A 19,283-nucleotide genomic window follows, 5' to 3' on the forward strand; every position below is an offset into this window, starting at 1 on the left:
ATTGTGGACAGTGGGTATAACGTTATGGGATCCTCTCTGCCAATCAAGACTAAAAACACCAAAAAGGGTTAGTAACGACGGTATTGATTAACGCTGTTGTAATTTCTCTTTCAACTGCTGAAGCATCTCTCATCGCGTTATTGGCAGTTTAGATTTCATGTTCAAAACTGAATCTAGTGCGATAATTAAAGTCACATGAATTAAGAGGTGCTGGCATTTATCACTCATGTGAGTGGATCACGCGGATACCATAATATGATTAATGGGCAGAGATAGAAAAAAGAAAGTAATTAAACATAACATTATGATAACAGCTACTGTGACAACTTGACATCTTATCCATATACTGGCCGAATGATTGATTAGCGTCCTCAAGTGGTTACCTTATGTTTAGATGTTTGGTGTCTCTTAAGGTGCCCTGGAGATTTCGTGAACGATCACGCAACGTACTTCTGCTGGACGGAGTTTCAGTTTGCACACGTTATAGATCATTTATCATTCTTACGTTACACACATTTGGCATGGCAAAGTTGTTCAGTCATATCATACACTATCGGGCATCGTTTTTCGACAACATCAACGGTGTAGCCTCAGCAGCACATGAGTTTTGAATCTGGAGTATTGGTGATATCGAGTTGAGAAAGAATGAATTTCTTGGTGTGGCTGTTTGCTGGTTTCGTTCTCTTTCACCCCATCTTCTCACTGTCCAAAGGCAATACAAAGTGTGAGTATCTTGATTATTTTCAATAGTCCTTTATGGGGTAATTTTGCAGTTCTTTTCTTGCGTGTTTCACTTTGCACAAAAGTGGTCGATGTACCCAAAATCACACATGCCTTACCTGAATGTTTACGTTTATACAAGCATCGATTGTGCCTGATATCATATTCAATCATACCTTAAAACAGTGGATGGTTACATTACCGCAAGCAACACAGAACGATAATTTACTTTCCTTGGATTGCAGTGACGTTGCTGAACTGAACAGCACAAATTCCACAACTCCTCAAGGGAACGTAACTCTCCCGACCGATTCAGGAATTGAAACAATTGATTGCAAAGCATTTCTTCTTGATCATCATTATATCTCCCTTAGATTTTACTCTCAGCTGTTCGGAGAAGCAATTAGAGCACGAGGTATCGTGTGACGAAAGATGTATTACCAACGGTGATACTTGGGTTATAAAGGCATCTCCTGGACGGCGAATTCTCACTGAAATAAACTCTATCAACAACAAAGTGATGGGATTCTACATGTCGGAAGAAATAGCTAACAAGTCGTCTCTGACTGTGATATTGGATTACAACCAGAGTTCCCCCGTTATATCACTAACCCATGAGATTCAGCTTTCGATATGGTATATATATTTACCCAGTGAACTTCAAGCTGAGTGTAAAGTGTTATGAAGGTATGTGTTTCTGATGTTTACATGAAGTCGAATAATTCTGCATGCGAGAGATATACGCTTTAGATCTATTACAAAAATATATACATTTATTTTCATGAACAGTGTTTTTTTTTAAGAATGCTCTAAATGTCCACTCAAAGGCAATGCACATAAATCCTAAGGGAATGTCATATTGATACAAAACATGACGCACCCTCATTTTTAGTAAGAGGTGATGTTAAAATTCAGCTATAAAAATTGAAAGGCTGTTGCGATTTATTGATATGCATATTTAGAAAGGGGGTCGAAAAGCTGCAAAATAATTATGGAATAGTTCGTGTTTAAGATTACTTAATCCAGAGAAAGGTAAAGATAATCACGAAAGTTTTCGACAGATAATGTAGATATCGTCTTGGAACCCTTGGTATTCCTTAATCCAGATGAAAACAGGGTAACAGCATAGTTACAACACTGAAAAATAATGGTTTCCATTCATAATAGCGTTGAAGGAATGGACTTTCATCGGACGCTTTTTTATCATTGAAGAAATTGATTTGTCGTCGATGATTCTGGTCTTTTTGAAAGCATGCTGCAAGGTTTCTATGCAAGTGACTTTGCACAGCAAACAAACTAATATTGGCCCGAAAAGGTTTGGAAAGCTGAGGTCAAATACATAATAGAAAAAGACAGAGGAATGACCATATGTCACTAAACAAAAAAGACAATTCAACCTGCTTGGAAAGATATTCTTAAAAGAAGTGTAGATAACCATGAAGTGCAAATAATGCGAATGAAGGAAATGATATAACGTTTAATATAAATAGCTAAATTGATAGAGCATCACGAACTTATACTTATCACACTGTACTCCCTTTTGCTTTGAAGAATCACTGCCGTTGTAGAGTGCATTGTTACTTATTTATGCTTTTCTGTAAGGCTTGCAATTATGTATTCATGCATTTGTGTGGGTACAGAAATAAGAAAACCCCTAAAAATAAAAGTCAAGTAGGCTTAATCTCTACATAGAAAACATTGCTTGATTCAAAACTTCAGAAAATTAATATAAGCAGAAATATAAAACAGTTACTGCGATTTTAAACTTATACCCCCGTTCCACAGAGATTTTTTTCTCATTAGTCGCTCATCGGAAGCAGAGTTTACTGCTTCCGACCACCAACCGAAGTGTATCGGATCGCAGTCTGATGAATCCGACGTAGTTGGTCCACTATCAAGTGAGTGCAGACATGTCGCGCGTGATCCTCATCGGACGATCTAGTCTCGTCGAATGACATGTCTGACACTCAACGGCGTAGCCAGGATTTCATCTTAGGGGGGGGGGGGGCGGTTAGTCTGTGAGGGAGCGAAGCGACCGAGCCCGAGCGAGCGGAGCGAGCGAGGGGGGGGGGGGGGGGAGGGTGTGGGAGGGGGGTGTCCCCCCTCCCACGGTAAGAACTTTTTGCATTTGGATGTTGTAAATGGTGCAATTTGATGCATGTTTTTGCGCGTTTTATCGACGTGAAACAGTCCCACTTGTTTATAGTGGCAGTTCATTTTGATGTAGATTATCATTGAACAATTTGCCTATAAAATGGTATATATTTTAGATTCACTTCTTGTATTAATTCTTTTCACTGAATATCATGAACGCAACTGAACCCGAGCGAGCGGAGCGAGCAAGGGGGTAGGGGAGGGTGTGGAAGGGGGGTGTCCCCCCTCCCACAGTAAGAACTTTTTGCATTTTGATGTTGCAAATGGTGCAATTTGATGCATGGTTTTGCGCGTTTTATCGACGTGAAACAGTCCCACTTGTTTATGGTAGCAGTTTATCTTGATGTAGATTATTATTGAACAATTTGCCTATAAAATGGTATAATTTAGATTCACTTCTTGTATCAATTCTTTTCACTGAATTTTATGAACGCGACTGAACCCGAGCGAGTGGAGCGAGCGAGGGGGGAGGGGAGGGTGTGGGAGGGGGGTGTCCCCCCTCCCACAGTAAGAACTTTTTGCATTTTGATGTTGCAAAAGGTGCAATTTGATGCATGTTTTTGCGCGTTTTATCGACGTGAAACAGTCCCACTTGTTTAAGGTAGCAGTATATTTTAGTGTAGATTATCATTGAACAATTTGCCTATAAAATGGAATAATTTAAATACACTTCTTGCATTAATTCTTTTCACTGAATATCATGAACGCGACTGAACCCGAGCGAGCGTAGCGAGCGAGGGGGGAGGGGAGGGTGTGGGAGGGGGGTGTCCCCCCTCCCACGGTGAGAACTTTTTGCATTTTGATGTTGCAAATGGTGCAATTTGATGCATGTTTTTGCGCGTTTTATCGACGTGAAACAGTCCCACTTGTTTAAGGTAGCAGTATATTTTAGTGTAGATTATCATTGAACAATTTGCCTATAAAATGGAATAATTTAAATACACTTCTTACATTAATTCTGTTCACTGAATATCATGAACGCGACTGAACCCGAGCGAGCGGAGCGAGCGAGGGGGGAGGGGAGGGTGTGGGAGGGGGGTGTCCCCCCTCCCACGGTAAGAACTTTTTGCATTTTGATGTTGCAAATGGTGCAATTTGATGCATGTTTTTGCGCGTTTTATCGACGTGAAACAGTCCCACTTGTTTAAGGTAGCAGTATATTTTAGTGTAGATTATCATTGAACAATTTGCCTATAAAATGGAATAATTTAAATACACTTCTTACATTAATTCTGTTCACTGAATATCATGAACGCGACTGAACCCGAGCGAGCGGAGCGAGCGAGGGGGGAGGGGAGGGTGTGGGAGGGGGGTGTCCCCCCTCCCACGGTAAGAACTTTTTGCATTTTGATGTTGCAAATGGTGCAATTTGATGCATGTTTTTGCGCGTTTTATCGACGTGAAACAGTCCCACTTGTTTAAGGTAGCAGTATATTTTAGTGTAGATTATCATTGAACAATTTGCCTATAAAATGGAATAATTTAAATACACTTCTTACATTAATTCTGTTCACTGAATATCATGAACGCGACTGAACCCGAGCGAGCGGAGCGAGCGAGGGGGGAGGGGAGGGTGTGGGAGGGGGGTGTCCCCCCTCCCACGGTAAGAACTTTTTGCATTTTGATGTTGCAAATGGTGCAATTTGATGCATGTTTTTGCGCGTTTTATCGACGTGAAACAGTCCCACTTGTTTAAGGTAGCAGTATATTTTAGTGTAGATTATTATTGAACAATTTGCCTATAAAATGGTATAATTCAAATACACTTCTTCTATCAATTCTTTTCATTGAATATCATGAACGCGACTGAACCCGAGCGAGGGGGTAGGGGAGGGTGTGGGAGGGGGGTGTCCCCCCTCCCACGGTGAGAACTTTTTGCATTTTGATGTTGCAAATGGTGCAATTTGATGCATGTTTTTGCGTGTTTTAACGAGTTGAAACAGTCCCACTTGTTTAAGGTTGCAGTATATTTTAGTGTAGATTATTATTGAACAATTTGCCTATGAAATGGTATAATATGAATACACTAGTCTTCTTGTATTAATTCTTACACTGAATATCATGAACGCGGTCTGTTCAGCAATCAAACAGAAAAAGCATGCACACGAGGGTGTAGATAGGGGCATATCCCCTCCCACACGAAGGTGATTTTGCGTTTTCAGACCTGAAATTCCGCGATCTGGTGCAAATTTTTGGTGCGATACTTTTTCATCGAAGTGTTAAAATCACGGAATTTAGCTCTTATTCCGAATGTGCACCATCTGTGCGTATGTATAAAGTCTAGTGAGGTAGAGCTTAGGGGAAGGGGGATTTCCTCTCCCGCTCGCGGAGCTTTTGCGTTTTTAGAATTGAAATAAAGCGATCTGGGTATAGCCACAGTCTACTTCTTTGCATGGCGGGGGGCGAGCAGGGAGAAGGCATGGGCGAGTGTTATCTCCACCCTTCCCTTCCCATGGAGCTTTTATCTTTTTAAGGTTGAAATTGAGATATCTCGTATACGCATATTTGATGGAATCAACATTTGGGAAATCACCAAAAAAAAAACACAAAAAAACAAACAAACTTGATGGGGGGGGGGGCTGAGGGAGGAAAGGGTCGATTAAAAGGGGAAATTCCCCTTATACATGAGGGAACCTTCAGTTTTCGGAATATAAGTGATACGTCTTTTGCACTCAGAATTATTCAGAATTTTTTGTAAATCTAAAAAGTGTACTTAGCTAGGGAAAGAGGCACAGAGGGGGAGGGTTTGGGAGGGGGATACCCCCTCCCAAGCACGAGAGATTTTGCATATTTTGAATTGAAATTCAACGATCTGGTGCACACTTTGAGTGAAATGTATGTGCATGCATACAGTATACACGCATTTTTTTTTTCCGCCTCCCAAATCCCCGGTCCAAATCTTAGGGGGGGGGGGGGGGAGGGCGACCGCCCCCATCGCCCCCCCCTGGCTACGCCAGTGCTGACACTCACCTGATAGTCGACCAACACAAATCGGATTCATCGGCCTTCGATCCGATACGCTTCGGTTGGTGGCCGGAATGTTTTACTTTCCTTCCAATGAGCGACCGATGAGAGAAAATCCCTCTGTGGAATGGGGGTATAAAACTATAATCTGTTGACCCCAAATAGATATTCAGATTTTTTTTTTTTCGAAATGGAACAATTGTATGCCAAATTTTTGTAGTTGTTGTAGTTGTGCATGCCACATCGAGGAATGTAATGCCATTTTCTTGACAAAGAGAGACCAAAAAGAGATATTCAAATTTCGTACATTTTCCTCCATCGCTACTTACAAACAATAAATTTGTGAATTTTGACAAATTCAACATTCACATTAGTACTTTATTTGGTTGTAAATCATCAAGTAATACTACTAAGCTGTGCATCGTTGTTCACTTTGTCTTCGAGGAATACCATCTGTGAAGCTGGTTGACGGACCCTCTCCCCTAGAAGGCATGGTGGTCCTGAAACCAGACAGTTATGTCTGCCATGATGGATTTACCCTCAAAGCTGCTGAATTGGTCTGTCGAGAGCTTGGCTTCCCAGCGGCAGAAGAGTATTCGGCTCAGGTTTTGCCCAATACAGCAATCAGAACCAGCAATCAATGGCTATCATGTCCAGAAGGTGACTGCAGTGTCGTGGATGAACATTTTAAGAAGTATTACACCTAGTATGAACGTATACATTACTGAAAATAAATCGCAAAAGTATTATTCATTCTAAAATGAGAACTAGGGATTGCTAAAAAATCTTCAAACCGAGACCTCGTTGGTTTAAAGTCCAGTGAGACTAAATAAGTCAATGTTGTTTTAGATCATGTCGAGCATGTCACGCTGCATGTATCGTATTTGTCTCGTCCCTCGGAAGGAAATTGTCGGATTTTTACGATATACGCCTAAAGTGAAAGATAAAAATCACACTACCTTTGTCACTGACATCACAACACTAGATCAGTATATGTCTACAACCAACACACATCGTTCCTCCTTGAACTCCCCATGATTGCATCCAATAATAAAAGCATTTTTTTTTTTGAGGGGACAAGGCTAAAATTGGTTAGCTTTTGAAGAGGTCAGTACAATTACATCTCTCCTGTAGACTTTCTTAATGAATTTGTTCTATTTTCAATGAATTGTTGTTTTCTTCAGGTCTGTATACATTTATCTCGTAATACCATTAAATTCACAGGTGATTCGGTACAACGTTTATTGGATTGTTCCCATGCAACGACTAACTGTACGTCGAACAAGACTGTCAGATTGATATGCAGAGGTGAGAAAAAGATTGAACGCTAACATTGTTTCCGTTGCATAATTTTAGTGATAGTCATAAATTCGCCATAGTACCGTTCCTTTGTAATGGTATTATCCCAATCTTCAAGAAGGTTCCGCAGAAATATTGCGAAAGACATCAACTAGAAATACACAAAAAGTATGATTGTAGTTAACGTGAAATCGATATGATATTCCAGCAAAATAACGTTTGTCATAATGTTATTTAATATGAAAACCAGTACGTTTCGAATTTCAGAATAGTAATTGTCTTCAGAATTCGGACAGAATTGATTTCAATAATCAAACTCGTTGAATTTGGGAAATTATAGTTATCTATTTCATTACCAATTCTCTAAAATTTTCGGTAACATTTTTGCGGCATTAATATTTATAAATTAAGTAATTTTTCTTCTCCCTTCTTTTCTTTTCTTCACTCGAAATACCATTAATAATGCTTAAATGCATAGGTCGGAAATATTAACTAAGATTCGATGTGGCTATAAAAGTACATAATGGTACGTATAGACACACTTGTGTACTTCGCGCAATTTGAACGGAATACAAAAATAAAGGATGGAATCACCCCATACAGCTTGATTTCATGCCACGATATGAACAATATACATATATAGCACAATGATAATGTTACCAAAAGTATTTAATGATTTGTTTTGGCGAAATGAAACACGATGTGCAAATGATTTTTTTTTTTAAAATATCAATGTTACATGGAGAACATTTGAATTATAGAAAATGTTACCTGATAATATTAAACAATGCAGTGCTGCCGAAATTTTAAAGAAAAGCAGGAAAACTATATTAAAAATCTTATATCAGATAATTGGATACAATTTTTGGAATCGGGCTGATGTTTTATGTGTGGGTGTGTGTGGGTGTGAGTGTGTGATATGTACAAATGTCTCTGTGATCTTTGATGTGCATGTTTATATTTGTCGCACACTTTCAAATCTTATTCTTTATCATTGTTGTTTGGATAATCAAGTTCCACTTATTTTTCAAGCTCAATTCATTTTCCATTCTTATTATCATTTTTAAAAAACCGTTCATGTAATTTGTATCTTTATTTGTATGTCAATGTTATGTATCATGTTTATTGTACATGTTACCTTTTTAACCTCTTTTATGTTACTGCATTATTACTACTAGTGCAGTTTTTTAATCATCATCAGTTCATACGGGCGGTTTATTTAGTGCGGTCAAATCTTTTCTTTTTTTTCCGTGTGTGTGTGTGTGTGTGTGTGTGTGTGTGTGTGAAACCATGGTATATGTTGGATTTTGAATGTTAGACTTTGAATTTTGGCATTTTTTTTTATTCACGTCTGATTCCATGGAAAACTGCTGTAGCAAACTGAAGGGCGTGCACTTTGGACATGAAATACCTGTATGTTTCTACTTTTCCTTTACCATTTACTTTTACAGGTCCACTCGGGTCTTGTGATCATCCCGGTCAAGTGCATGATGGTCATTGGGACTCAAGTGAATCAAACTTTGGGTCCCAGTTAACTCTCATCTGTGGCAAAGGTTACGTCATAAATGGCAGCGCGACACTACAGTGTGTGGGACTACCTGGTTGGTCAACTTACTTCCCGGTTTGGAATGCTTCAGTCCCGTCTTGTTCGAGAGGCGAAAATAAAAGAGACGGTATGTTCAAGAAATGCTTCTTGCAGTATGTCATATATGCATTTAACATTAAACAACTTCTGATTGAAAGAAATATTACGAACAAAGAATTGCTTAGCAAAGTGACAAGTGGATGCAGTTGAGTGGATGATATCTTATAATTGGCAGTTTACGTTTTGCAAGGCCCATTAACTAAAAGCACAGCATTTCATCAATTAGATCATTTGGAACAGGTCAACATGTCTTTGTGATGATAGTAAAATGTGCTCTTCGACGGCTTTTCAAAATCCACCGCACATTACCCCTGCTGTAATCTGACATCACAAGACCAGTGCAGTCAAATGTTGCGCTTATTTCGAGAGTGTAATATTTCAAATTTCCCATCATGAAAGAACAATTTGCCATTCTATGCTCCAATGTTGATTCCTTTCCTACTAACCATGTTCATGTATGTGCGTTTTTCTCAATGGCACGAGTGGCAAGACGTTTAAAACGATAATAGCAATGATAAAAACGTGCCATTTTGAAGTGGCGAAAACAAGCCTCGGAGAGTTGACTCTAAGTGTACAATTTGAGGAGGGATGTATAGGCTGTACGGATCGAATAGAAGACATATCTTTTGAAATCATCAATCTGACGCTATTTATCAATCTGTTTTTCATTAGTGCAGAAGTTTGATACCATGAAACTTCAACACCTAGGGCCTACAGAGATGACAACGCTGTCGCTAATAACTGTTTCACGTTTTTGCTTGATTTATTCCTCAAGGGAATCATTACGTGGTTTTTTCTCTTTCAGGTCAAAATCATGATAATAATCATCGAAAAATAGTTATTGCGTCCACCCTGGGAATCCTTCTTTCTGTCATTCTCGCACTCTCAGCGCTATCCATAGTATTGTGCAACCAACTCCAAAAAAGGTGAGTCCGTCTGATACGACCAAAACAAAAATACAGCAAAACGAACATAAAATAAACAAAGACCTGATCATATTTGTGAATGGGAAGTATAAATCAGTATAATTGTAATGATGTGTGTATCTTGACATGTTAAAATCATATTTATAGAACACTTGCAGTGACTTGAGTACATTGTACGCTCGTATACTGCGTATTACGTGTTTTCGATGTACAGTGTATTAACGAAAAGTATTCTGTTCGTGTATATCATTGTATTGTATATGTGTGAGATTCCAATAAAGGTTCTCTTGCTCTCCTCAAACTGTCACTTAAAGAAACGATTTTTTTCTACAAAAAACAAGAGAAATGATTGTAGGAACTATTTTTCCTTTCCAAATATAAACGGCGTTAGATGCGATAATTTAGCAAGGAAAATAAAAATAAAACCATTTTATTCGATTTCTATCCCAATGTGATATTCACTCACTGTCCAGACGCTGAGTTCATTGCCTCTTTTCAAGAAACACTGCCGACTATTGCTACATACTTTATGATCTTAGGTTGTCAAGCATGATAGAAAATTATGTTTGTTTGTTTGTTTTGATTATTTGACTATATAATGAGTTGCTTTATGTACCACATACTATTGTAATACACTGGTACCTATCTAATACCCTTTGTGAATGTGCATGTAGGCCCCTACTTGTAAAGAATGATTTGTAGATACTGTATATATTTCGGTTTTTTCTTGCTTTTTGTGTAAGCCACCTATTGTTTGTTTTTATCTGAAAGTTTATGTATGCCTTATATATAGGGCTTCCTTGAAAAGCAGGTCTACTGGCTGTCGGCGGAACTGAACGGAATGTCCCTGTTAAAAGATGTTGTGAATAAATAAATGAATGAAGAAATTGTAATTATTTGAGATCAACCTTCTTTTCCATCGTTATGTCAGGAGCAAGAAACCTCAAGGAGCTGCAAACCAGTCACATGACCACACGAGTGACGGGCAGCTGCAGCAACCGACGGACATCGATCGTAGTGTCTCATTGAACCCCGCTCGTGCTGACTCTGCCACAGGGAGTCGCCCTTTCCTTGACCATCGAGACAACAGACATGGAACCCTTTCGGCTCGTCAGGAGCAGAACTCATATCACATTTCCCAGGACATGGCCGAAGCAGAAACAGTACCCTATCATCTTGCTGGGGCAGAGTCAACTTCTCTTCCGTCTCGCAATGAATATCATAGTCTACAAGAAACATCAACGGAGCAAAACAATTATCACCAGGTTGATCACCGGGACCGTCAACACCGGGTTAAAGACTGCAGGATGACGAACGGTGCTGGCAAAGGAGGACCGCGCTTGTATGACGAGAGTTGTTACAATTCGCTAAACTTTGGCGTTAAGTCCGACGGGGTTTGCGCTCGCACACGGGATGCGAATATTCCCAAAGCACATCCCCAGAGAGGTAGACATACTGATGCGTCTGGTGTAAACAGGGCTCCTTCCAGCATAGGTTCTTCAACAGCTATGTCCTCAGACCAGGTCGTATATTATCAAGTAGATCCTGATAATGAGACTGATACTTGCAAAGCATCACTCTATGCGAAGGTAGACAAAAAGAGAAAAATATAATGCATCATTAAGTTCTGCTTTACACGGACAGTCTTTAACAAACATATTGCAAACATGTATGAGAAAAAAAAATAACCATGTTCCACTTACCAGACAAAATGACATCCCTGTTAACTCGAAAGATAGCTTCTGTGCAGCCTTCATTGACTTCCTTTGCAAAATCGAATGTTTGTTTATGATATAGTTCCGGATTTATTAAGAGTCTTGTTTTGTTGTAGAAAGGAGACTGAAAATAAATGAATTGAACTATCTACCGTTTATGATATCATAACGGATAGATAGCAACCGGCATCCCTAAACGAGTGTTTGGATACTTTTGTGCCTTTGGACATCGGAATTATGTTTTTCTCAGCATTTTCACCCCTGGGCTTTTGTTTAATTGAACATATTTCTTTTGATTTTGTTAAAGTGTCTACTGTGGCATATTGTAGTGAATGAATGACATATCACATTACTCAATAAAGTCATTGTCTGCTCTTGAGAAGATTATTTCTGAGTCACAACGATCGCTTACCATTTGAAAAGTGTTCGTCAGGTGATTTGAACAACTAAGAAAATGTACTTTTCCTACGTAACGTGTATCAAGAACTGTTCGTGTTTGGTTATTAATGACCACAATACGGATCACAAATGATAATCACACATAAGATATTCTCTTCTAACTATTTTGACTATTCCTTAGTTATCACTTATTGTACATAGACAGAAGTTGTGATACTGGCTTTAAGTTTCCCTCTCCACTAAATTTTCGCGAAGAATATGTAAATGTTGAGAAACGCATATATATTCAAAGAAATATTACTTTCATTGCATTACACAAACTTTATAAACGTGTTCTAAAATATCATATTACACGATGAATGTTAGCTTCATATCAATTATTGTAATACACTGTTAGAACGCTGTGTAAAATTTCGTTGTTTAAAATATTGTTGTTTAAAATTCTAAACAATGTTGTTTAAATATAGAAAATTGGAGCTTGATTGCCTTAAACAGCGGTTGTTTAAAAACAATTCGGAATGATTGTCCAAACAATTAAACATCGTTGTTTAGAAATTGATGGGCAAAAGTCATGTGAGAGTCATGAACCAATCAGAGCGCCTGCATGTATCCTTCGTCGCAATCGATCGGTCGCCGCCGGGTGCCGCGGCCACCTACCGCGCGACTCACACACACACACGTACATCACACATTTATGTACGTATAGCTAGCATACAGCTCATACGCGGCTATTCATCATGATGGACGGCGGTGTCGATGACTGCAATGCAGCTATATGGAGTCACGAACATTCTCAGCAAATGGGGTCTAGCTATAGAAGAACTTTGCCAGTCATTCCAAGGTACCCATTCCCCATTTATTTATTTAACTGATAGTTACATCGCTTCATGCCCATCTGTAATTTGCATGATGTATGAAGCCATAGTCACGGCTCACGCTTTGGGTTCTTGGCCGGGCTGCGCTACGCCTCGCCTTTATGCATGTAACGTTAGATCTAAGAAACTGTTAATGTACGTTAAGTTAGGTCGTCTGTACCGGTACGTACATTATGTTTTTCAACCAACTCGTGCTTGTATAAACACTTGCATAATTCAATCCTTACATACATTTTCAAAACTTCACATAAAATACGAATTTCTTTTACAAAAACTAATCTCTAAATCAGCGTACGGAATATTCCCATTGTTGACACAGTACAGTAGCCTATTCGTTGTACAGTATTCCCGGTTCTAACTTCTAAGTTGTAACAGGCACCGTATCACATCATGCACAATTATATAGGCGCAGTGTCCGAGTTCGATGATGTAGAAATCTAACACAACTAACAAGTTAGTTAGGCATAGGGTCTAACGTGACGGTTAGGGCCTATCTAGCTAGGCAATGCTAGGGCCTAGTCAAGGGCTAGGGCCTATATTTTAGACTGCTAGTGCTAACTAAGACTAAGTTCAATTACACAATGACATGTCTCGATCATTTCCTATGAATCCTACCTCATAATTTAGAACTTATGGTCGGCTGTATGATAGCCCTACTACATCGACCACCCTCTTGTAATAGACCGACCGTGTATTAATTGGCGCACTGAACGCTTAGTACGCACTTCACTGCACGCAAAGCACATAAAAATGGATTGGCTTTGACTGTTGAGGATGGTGTGGGAAAACGCGAAAATTCACCGTTCATTAACAAAGTTAATGGTTTTAATCAAGGACAAAATTTCGAATGATTTTCACCGAATCGTAATGTAATGTCTATGGAAGTTTCTAAAAAGCTTCGTACAACACGGTGTTCAATACAACTCAGTTTGCGTGCAGTGTCAATGCAAAAACGGCGGTCGATCACAATAAGGAGCGTTACCGCGGGGAGCTGAAACGAGGCCATGCAAGTTCGACGGCGATATTTTTGCACTGAAACTTCGAATCGAAGAGGGAACAAATAGGCCATGGGGTGAAGCTGAAAAAGAGGCTTAGAAAATGGGTTTCGTTCCAGCAACACTGGCACTACTTTCTGAATGCGGAAATGTGATGTTTTGTACATCCTAAATATACTGTAAAAAGTTCTCCTCGAAATATCCTGCAGTTTTTGCGAAAATCCATATTTTATAAACTGCGACCAGCAGCCCAATACACATATCGTAATGGGGCTGCGGATTGTAGCATTTAGGATCATGACAGGGAAGTATCGCGGACAAATGTCAACCTTAAATCGAACAAAAATTCTTCAATTTGAAGACTTACAAGTAAGGTTGAAGTATTGACAACAGGGTTCGTGCAAGGTTTGGTTCTACATATAGTCATTTTCTGTTCGATTTGATGACTTAATATGACTAGGTCGAGAGGAATCTGGGAGAGCTACGCTGAATTGACGGTCAGCGCAGGCGCACACATCACTGCGCACAAATTTCGTATCCATTGACTGGATATTAGATGTCTGTGTGTGCATGCGCTGGCCGTCAATTCAGTGTAGCTCTCCCAGTTTCCTCTCGACCGAGCCACATTTAGTCATCAATTTGAACAGAAAGGAACTATTTGCAGAAGCAAACCTTGCACGAACTCTGTTATCAATACTTCAAATTTATTAATAAGTCTTCAAATTGAAGATTTTTTCCCGATTTTAAGTTGATATTTGTCCGCGATAAAATATCCGTCATGATCCTGTATGCTACAGTTCACAGCCCCATGACGCTATGCGTATGGGGCTGCTGGCCGCAGTTATGCGTATGGGGCTGCTAGCCGCAGTTAAGGGCCGTTCACATTGGAGCGGTTTTGCGGCAGCGGCAGCGGCAGCGGTTTGCCGCTAAACTTTGCCGCAGCGGCACGCTGTGCACACTGGAGCGGTTTGCCGCGCGCATTACGCAAATTAGAATGTTTTTCCTTGGCAACCTTCTATTAATCAATTAAGCAACCAAAATGGCTTCCAATCTTCTAACAAGTGCCGCTGCCTTGTTAGCCTGGCGGCGTCGGCACAGAAGTTCTGGAAGCGGACGACTTTGGGTTCACGAACTCAACGCTAAAAGAGACACGGAAGGAGCACACGCAATCCTTCATCGCGAACTACTGAACGACACCAGCAAGTTCGAGAATTACTATCGCATGTCGCCGGAGAAATACTTTTCTCTTTTGGAGAAAGTCGAGCCGAAAATAACGAAACGACACACCCATTGCAGAACGCCTATATCCCCGGATCTGCGGTTGTCTATAACGTTACGGTTGGTATAAGAATATAATTGTAAGAACTACATAAAGAATCTCGTCACGTGAGAGATTTGTTATGATAATTGTAATATAACTAAGTTATACTTTGCTGAATACCATTGTCACCGTGATTAATGACTTTATATCGCATTTATCGAATAAAGGTATACTGTAATGATGACCATGAGTACACTACTATTTGCAATACTTTGATCATTATCAAACATGAATACTATTGTTTCGCTTTATATTTTAGGTACATGTGTAGGCCCTACTTTTTTTTCTCATTGTAAAACTTTACGTAATAATAGTCAAGAATGTTAAGACAATTGTTATGATTGTATACACATCCCTTTATTACACTGATCTCTTTTTTTTTTTCATGGGGGTGTAATGTCTATGGTAGGGGGTGAGCACCACTCTGTCCCCACTCTTCTTCCGGGTTTCTGGACGCTGTGCGATGAAAGTATCAGGCCTACGTGCTTTTTGGAAGTACGCTCGCATGTAAACACACAAAGACAAACAGGCGGGCAGACAGATAGACAAGACACACACACACAAACACACACACACACACACACTTATAAACACGGATAAAACATTTATAATACACATAGTGAAATCAAACATACACTTGTATCTGAATAATCTACAGACTAGGTTCAGCTAGTTATGGGTTATTTACGCTGACTTGTGATAGGGCATGTCATGATGCGTTTCCAGTGTCAAACTTTAATAACCTAATTTCCTCATTAATTGTATCTTATTGAATTAGATCACTTTCCTATTAGAAAAGAACAAAAATGACGTACTCTTTATGGAATGTCCCACAGTAGATCTGAACGAACACCAAATTTTCTCAGACACGTGTTCATATATAATCATGGTAAACATGGATCATATCACATATACACGCATTCGTTCTCTCACGTCCAGACATTAATGAATAGCATCTCCGTTTTGAATCTGATGTGAATTTGCAAAAAAAAAACAAAAACAACAACGTAGAATAATCAATGTTGATTATTTGTTAAACGATAATTCAACGTCATCATTTAATCATGCCAGACATGGAAGCACAGTCAAATTTCAGGGGCGGATGCAGGAATTCTGTAACGGGGGGGGGGGGGGGTGGGGGGGGGGGTTGACTAATATTTCTGGTGCCACTTCCGGGTTTCATTTCATTTTTTTTCTTTTTATTTCTTTTGTTTTTAACGAAAAATAAAAGGGGGGCGTGCGCCGGATGCGCCCTTATGGATCCGCCACTGAATTTACTATTCCACTAAAATCTCTCTCTCTCTCTCGCCAGGTGTGTAATGAGCGTTCAAGTGTGTGGGAATGTGTATGTGTGACCTGCGATCATGAGTGTTTGGTTATCAAGGCCGTGTCACACCTTTCCGGGCAAGCCTTGCGTGTCACTTGCAAAGAACAATTTTTACACGGAGCTCCCCGAATGAGCCGCACATGACAGTACCTATTGTCAGGTTGCTTTTATAATGTCAAAATTCGGACTTACCGTTACAGAGCGGATAAAAGCACCAAATTTGGACAGGTGATCCACTAGGACCTACTCATTGACATTAGAGTAGGAGCCCTCTGGTATTTTTTGATTTTTAGTGTAAAAAATGTTGAATTTTGATATCTATTTATATCATGATATATAATACTGTATTGCTTAAGTAATAGTCAGGTCGCTTAGCGAAATTACCATTACACTGCGGAAAAACGCATAAGATTTTTTTTCACCTCTCCAAATTTGGTGCTTTTATCCGCTCTAACTAACGGTAAGCCAAATGTTGACATTAAGCGATCGGACAAAGGAAATGTGATGACATAAAAGTTCAGATCTTTTTGAATTGATTTATTTTGGAATTTGATTTCGTGTGTGTGTGTGTGTGTGTGTGTGCGTGTGGTTAGTCTAACATTGTTTCCTAGTCCTCAAGGAATCCGTGCGCAAAATTTTGTTTTCATCACCCGTGTATAGAGCAAAACGAGTTTTTAAGGGGGGGGGGGGTGGGGGTCCCACCCCTTTTGCCCTATCCCTCCCCCAGCAGTTCAGAGACTTTACATTACTCAAGAACATAATGCTCCTAACGCAATGTTCAAGCAAACGTTCTAAAGCAAACCAAAATACAAAAACAAATGTATTGTATATTGTCATCGTATCACCTATATGGCATGAAAAGTGAGGGTTTTGCCAATTAAGCGTCGGCCATTTTGAAATTTGATCTTTTTAGTGTTTTTCAAAAAAAAAAACCCACAGGGCTCCTACTCTAACATTGTTTAATAGTCCTCAAGGAATCCGTGTGAAAAAAAAAATGCTTTTATCCGCCGTGTATGAATTACGGTAATTTCACTAAGTGACATGACTATACCTTACTCAATACAGTATATATCATATTACTATAAAGAAATATCAAAATTCAGCATTTTCACCCTAATAATAAAAATATTCCAGAGGGCTCCTACTCTAATATTGTTTATTAGTCCTAAAGGAATCCGTATGCCAAATTTGATGCTTTTATCCGCCGTGTAACGGTAAGTTCACTATAAGCGACCTGACTATAGCACGTATATCACCATTAGTCATTAGGAGGTGTGCACGCAAATCTTTTTACCCGCAACCATGTTTAGGCCCTGCCACATCTTTCCGGGCAAGCTACGCAGGCTTGTTGCGTGTAGGGATTTTCCAGCATACCGGCAATTTCTGAGGGCAAACAAGGATTCGGGCGAGTCGGTACATGTGTCTTAATTGCTTGATGCGTTCTATTTTATTCTACTTGCGGGTATAATACTGTGTGACTTTTTTACCAGTCGCGTGGGGGCTGACAACTGAAAAGGAATTCCTCTGAGGGAATGGTAAAGTTCCACGGAATGACATTTTCATGATTTTCTTGGCAGCATACGGGGTCTGCGAAGTACCTGCGTGAGAGTGCTGCCGCTATAAGGGCATCCTACTGGCGTTCTGCTTGGATCTCTCCGGGCATCCTCCCCCCCCCCCCCGACTCACCTGGAAAAATGCTTTGGTCATGCTCAAAACTTGGCTGCGGTTAAATCGGACTTGCCTGAGCACCCGCTGGCAACTACAGGCGAGAAACGCGCTAGATACTGTCAGGTGCGGACCAACTGCGGAGAGCTCCGGGGAGTAATTTCTTTCCCCGCAAGTCAAGCCGCAAAACTTTCACAGATACGATATGAAAAGTACAATGTATGAATGAAAATTGCAAACATTTTTGTTCGCCCGATGAAAATCTACGTGCTGGAAACTACTTCCTCGCTACAAGCCCGCGTAGCATGCCCGGAATCGTTTTTTTTTTTTTTTTTAAACGACACAGATTGGGGCATGGCGCGTATTAAATCTACAGGAAACACGTTGAGTTATAGGGTTTAGGGTTAGGGTTAGGTTTAGGTTTAGGGTTAGGGTAAGGGTTTGATGGTTAGGGTTAGGGCTAGGGTTAGGGTCCCCAATCTGTGCCGTCTAAAAAAACACGCTGCCCGGAAAGGTGTGACACGGCCTTCAGGTTTTAAGCGTGCATATTTGCTTTTGTCTGCGTTTGCATGTTTGTGGGATGTTTTGCTTTTGTTTGTTTATCACCTGCTTCAATGAATAAAAAAAAAGTATGTTCCCATCAGTGGATGAAGTTTGTGCTAATTACATTTTGTGTTTTACACGTATCACAAAATATGGGTATGTGTATCGTACAGCATAACACACGCTTAAAACATTATGTAAAGCTTGTTTTTGTTAAAAAAGGCGTCAGATTGTTCGTGAGCTGAAAAAAAAAAATGGACATACGATGATTTTTTTTTCTTTTTAATACTATTATTTCTGCTTTGATCGTCCGCAGCATAGGTATACTAGTATTCGAAATACCTTCACTCCGTCATTTAACCGACGTTGAGGGTTTTCCGATTTTAACCAAAATATCGTATTTATTTTGAATTTTTTATTGATTTTCAAACAATATTTGGACCAACTTCGAGCGAAATTGGTAATGTCATAATCATATGACCGTCTTGAGTCAGTATCGAGACATTGTGACGCCAGCCGCAGTATGTTATTCAATGTCTTCATATGCAAGAGAAAAATAATGACATTCGAAAACTTTTCCATAAATTTTCTCTTTTATTTGAAATGATGAATTAAATTCATTGCAATCAACAATTCAAGGTTATATAGAGTTCTGGTCAAGGTGAGGATTTATCTTTTAACATCTTGCGAGATAGTCTGAAACCATTGTAGGAGATGTATATTAAGACAAGGAAA

General features: G+C 39.6%; 1 protein-coding gene across 1 annotated transcript; it reads left to right on the forward strand.

The window, feature by feature from the left end:
* Positions 1 to 433: 433 nt before the first annotated feature.
* Positions 434 to 12,204, forward strand: LOC139716889 (uncharacterized). The gene is made up of 7 exons (XM_071628417.1): positions 434 to 724; positions 1,095 to 1,407; positions 6,283 to 6,498; positions 7,063 to 7,146; positions 8,589 to 8,810; positions 9,588 to 9,708; positions 10,640 to 12,204. Exons 2-7 carry the CDS (start codon positions 1,335 to 1,337, stop codon positions 11,319 to 11,321), a joined length of 1,398 nt encoding a protein of 465 aa, XP_071484518.1. The 5' UTR covers positions 434 to 724; positions 1,095 to 1,334; the 3' UTR covers positions 11,322 to 12,204.
* Positions 12,205 to 19,283: the final 7,079 nt, after the last annotated feature.

This window comes from Diadema antillarum, unplaced genomic scaffold (genome assembly GCF_040938485.1).
Source record: "Diadema antillarum isolate AM-2024a unplaced genomic scaffold, OU_Dant_1.0 scf00000071, whole genome shotgun sequence".
NCBI classification, from domain to species: Eukaryota; Metazoa; Echinodermata; class Echinoidea; order Diadematoida; family Diadematidae; genus Diadema; species Diadema antillarum.

What these genes read in the sequence shown, in the direction of transcription:
- LOC139716889 (XM_071628417.1), top strand. Translation starts at nt 1,335, where the DNA reads ATGAGATTCAGCTTTCGATATGGTATATATATTTACCCAGTGAACTTC. An exon ending in TGTCAGATTGATATGCAGAG is followed by an intron (nt 7,147 to 8,588) that starts GTGAGAAAAAGA and finishes TTACTTTTACAG; the next exon opens with GTCCACTCGGGTCTTGTGAT. An exon ending in AGGCGAAAATAAAAGAGACG is followed by an intron (nt 8,811 to 9,587) that starts GTATGTTCAAGA and finishes TTTCTCTTTCAG; the next exon opens with GTCAAAATCATGATAATAAT.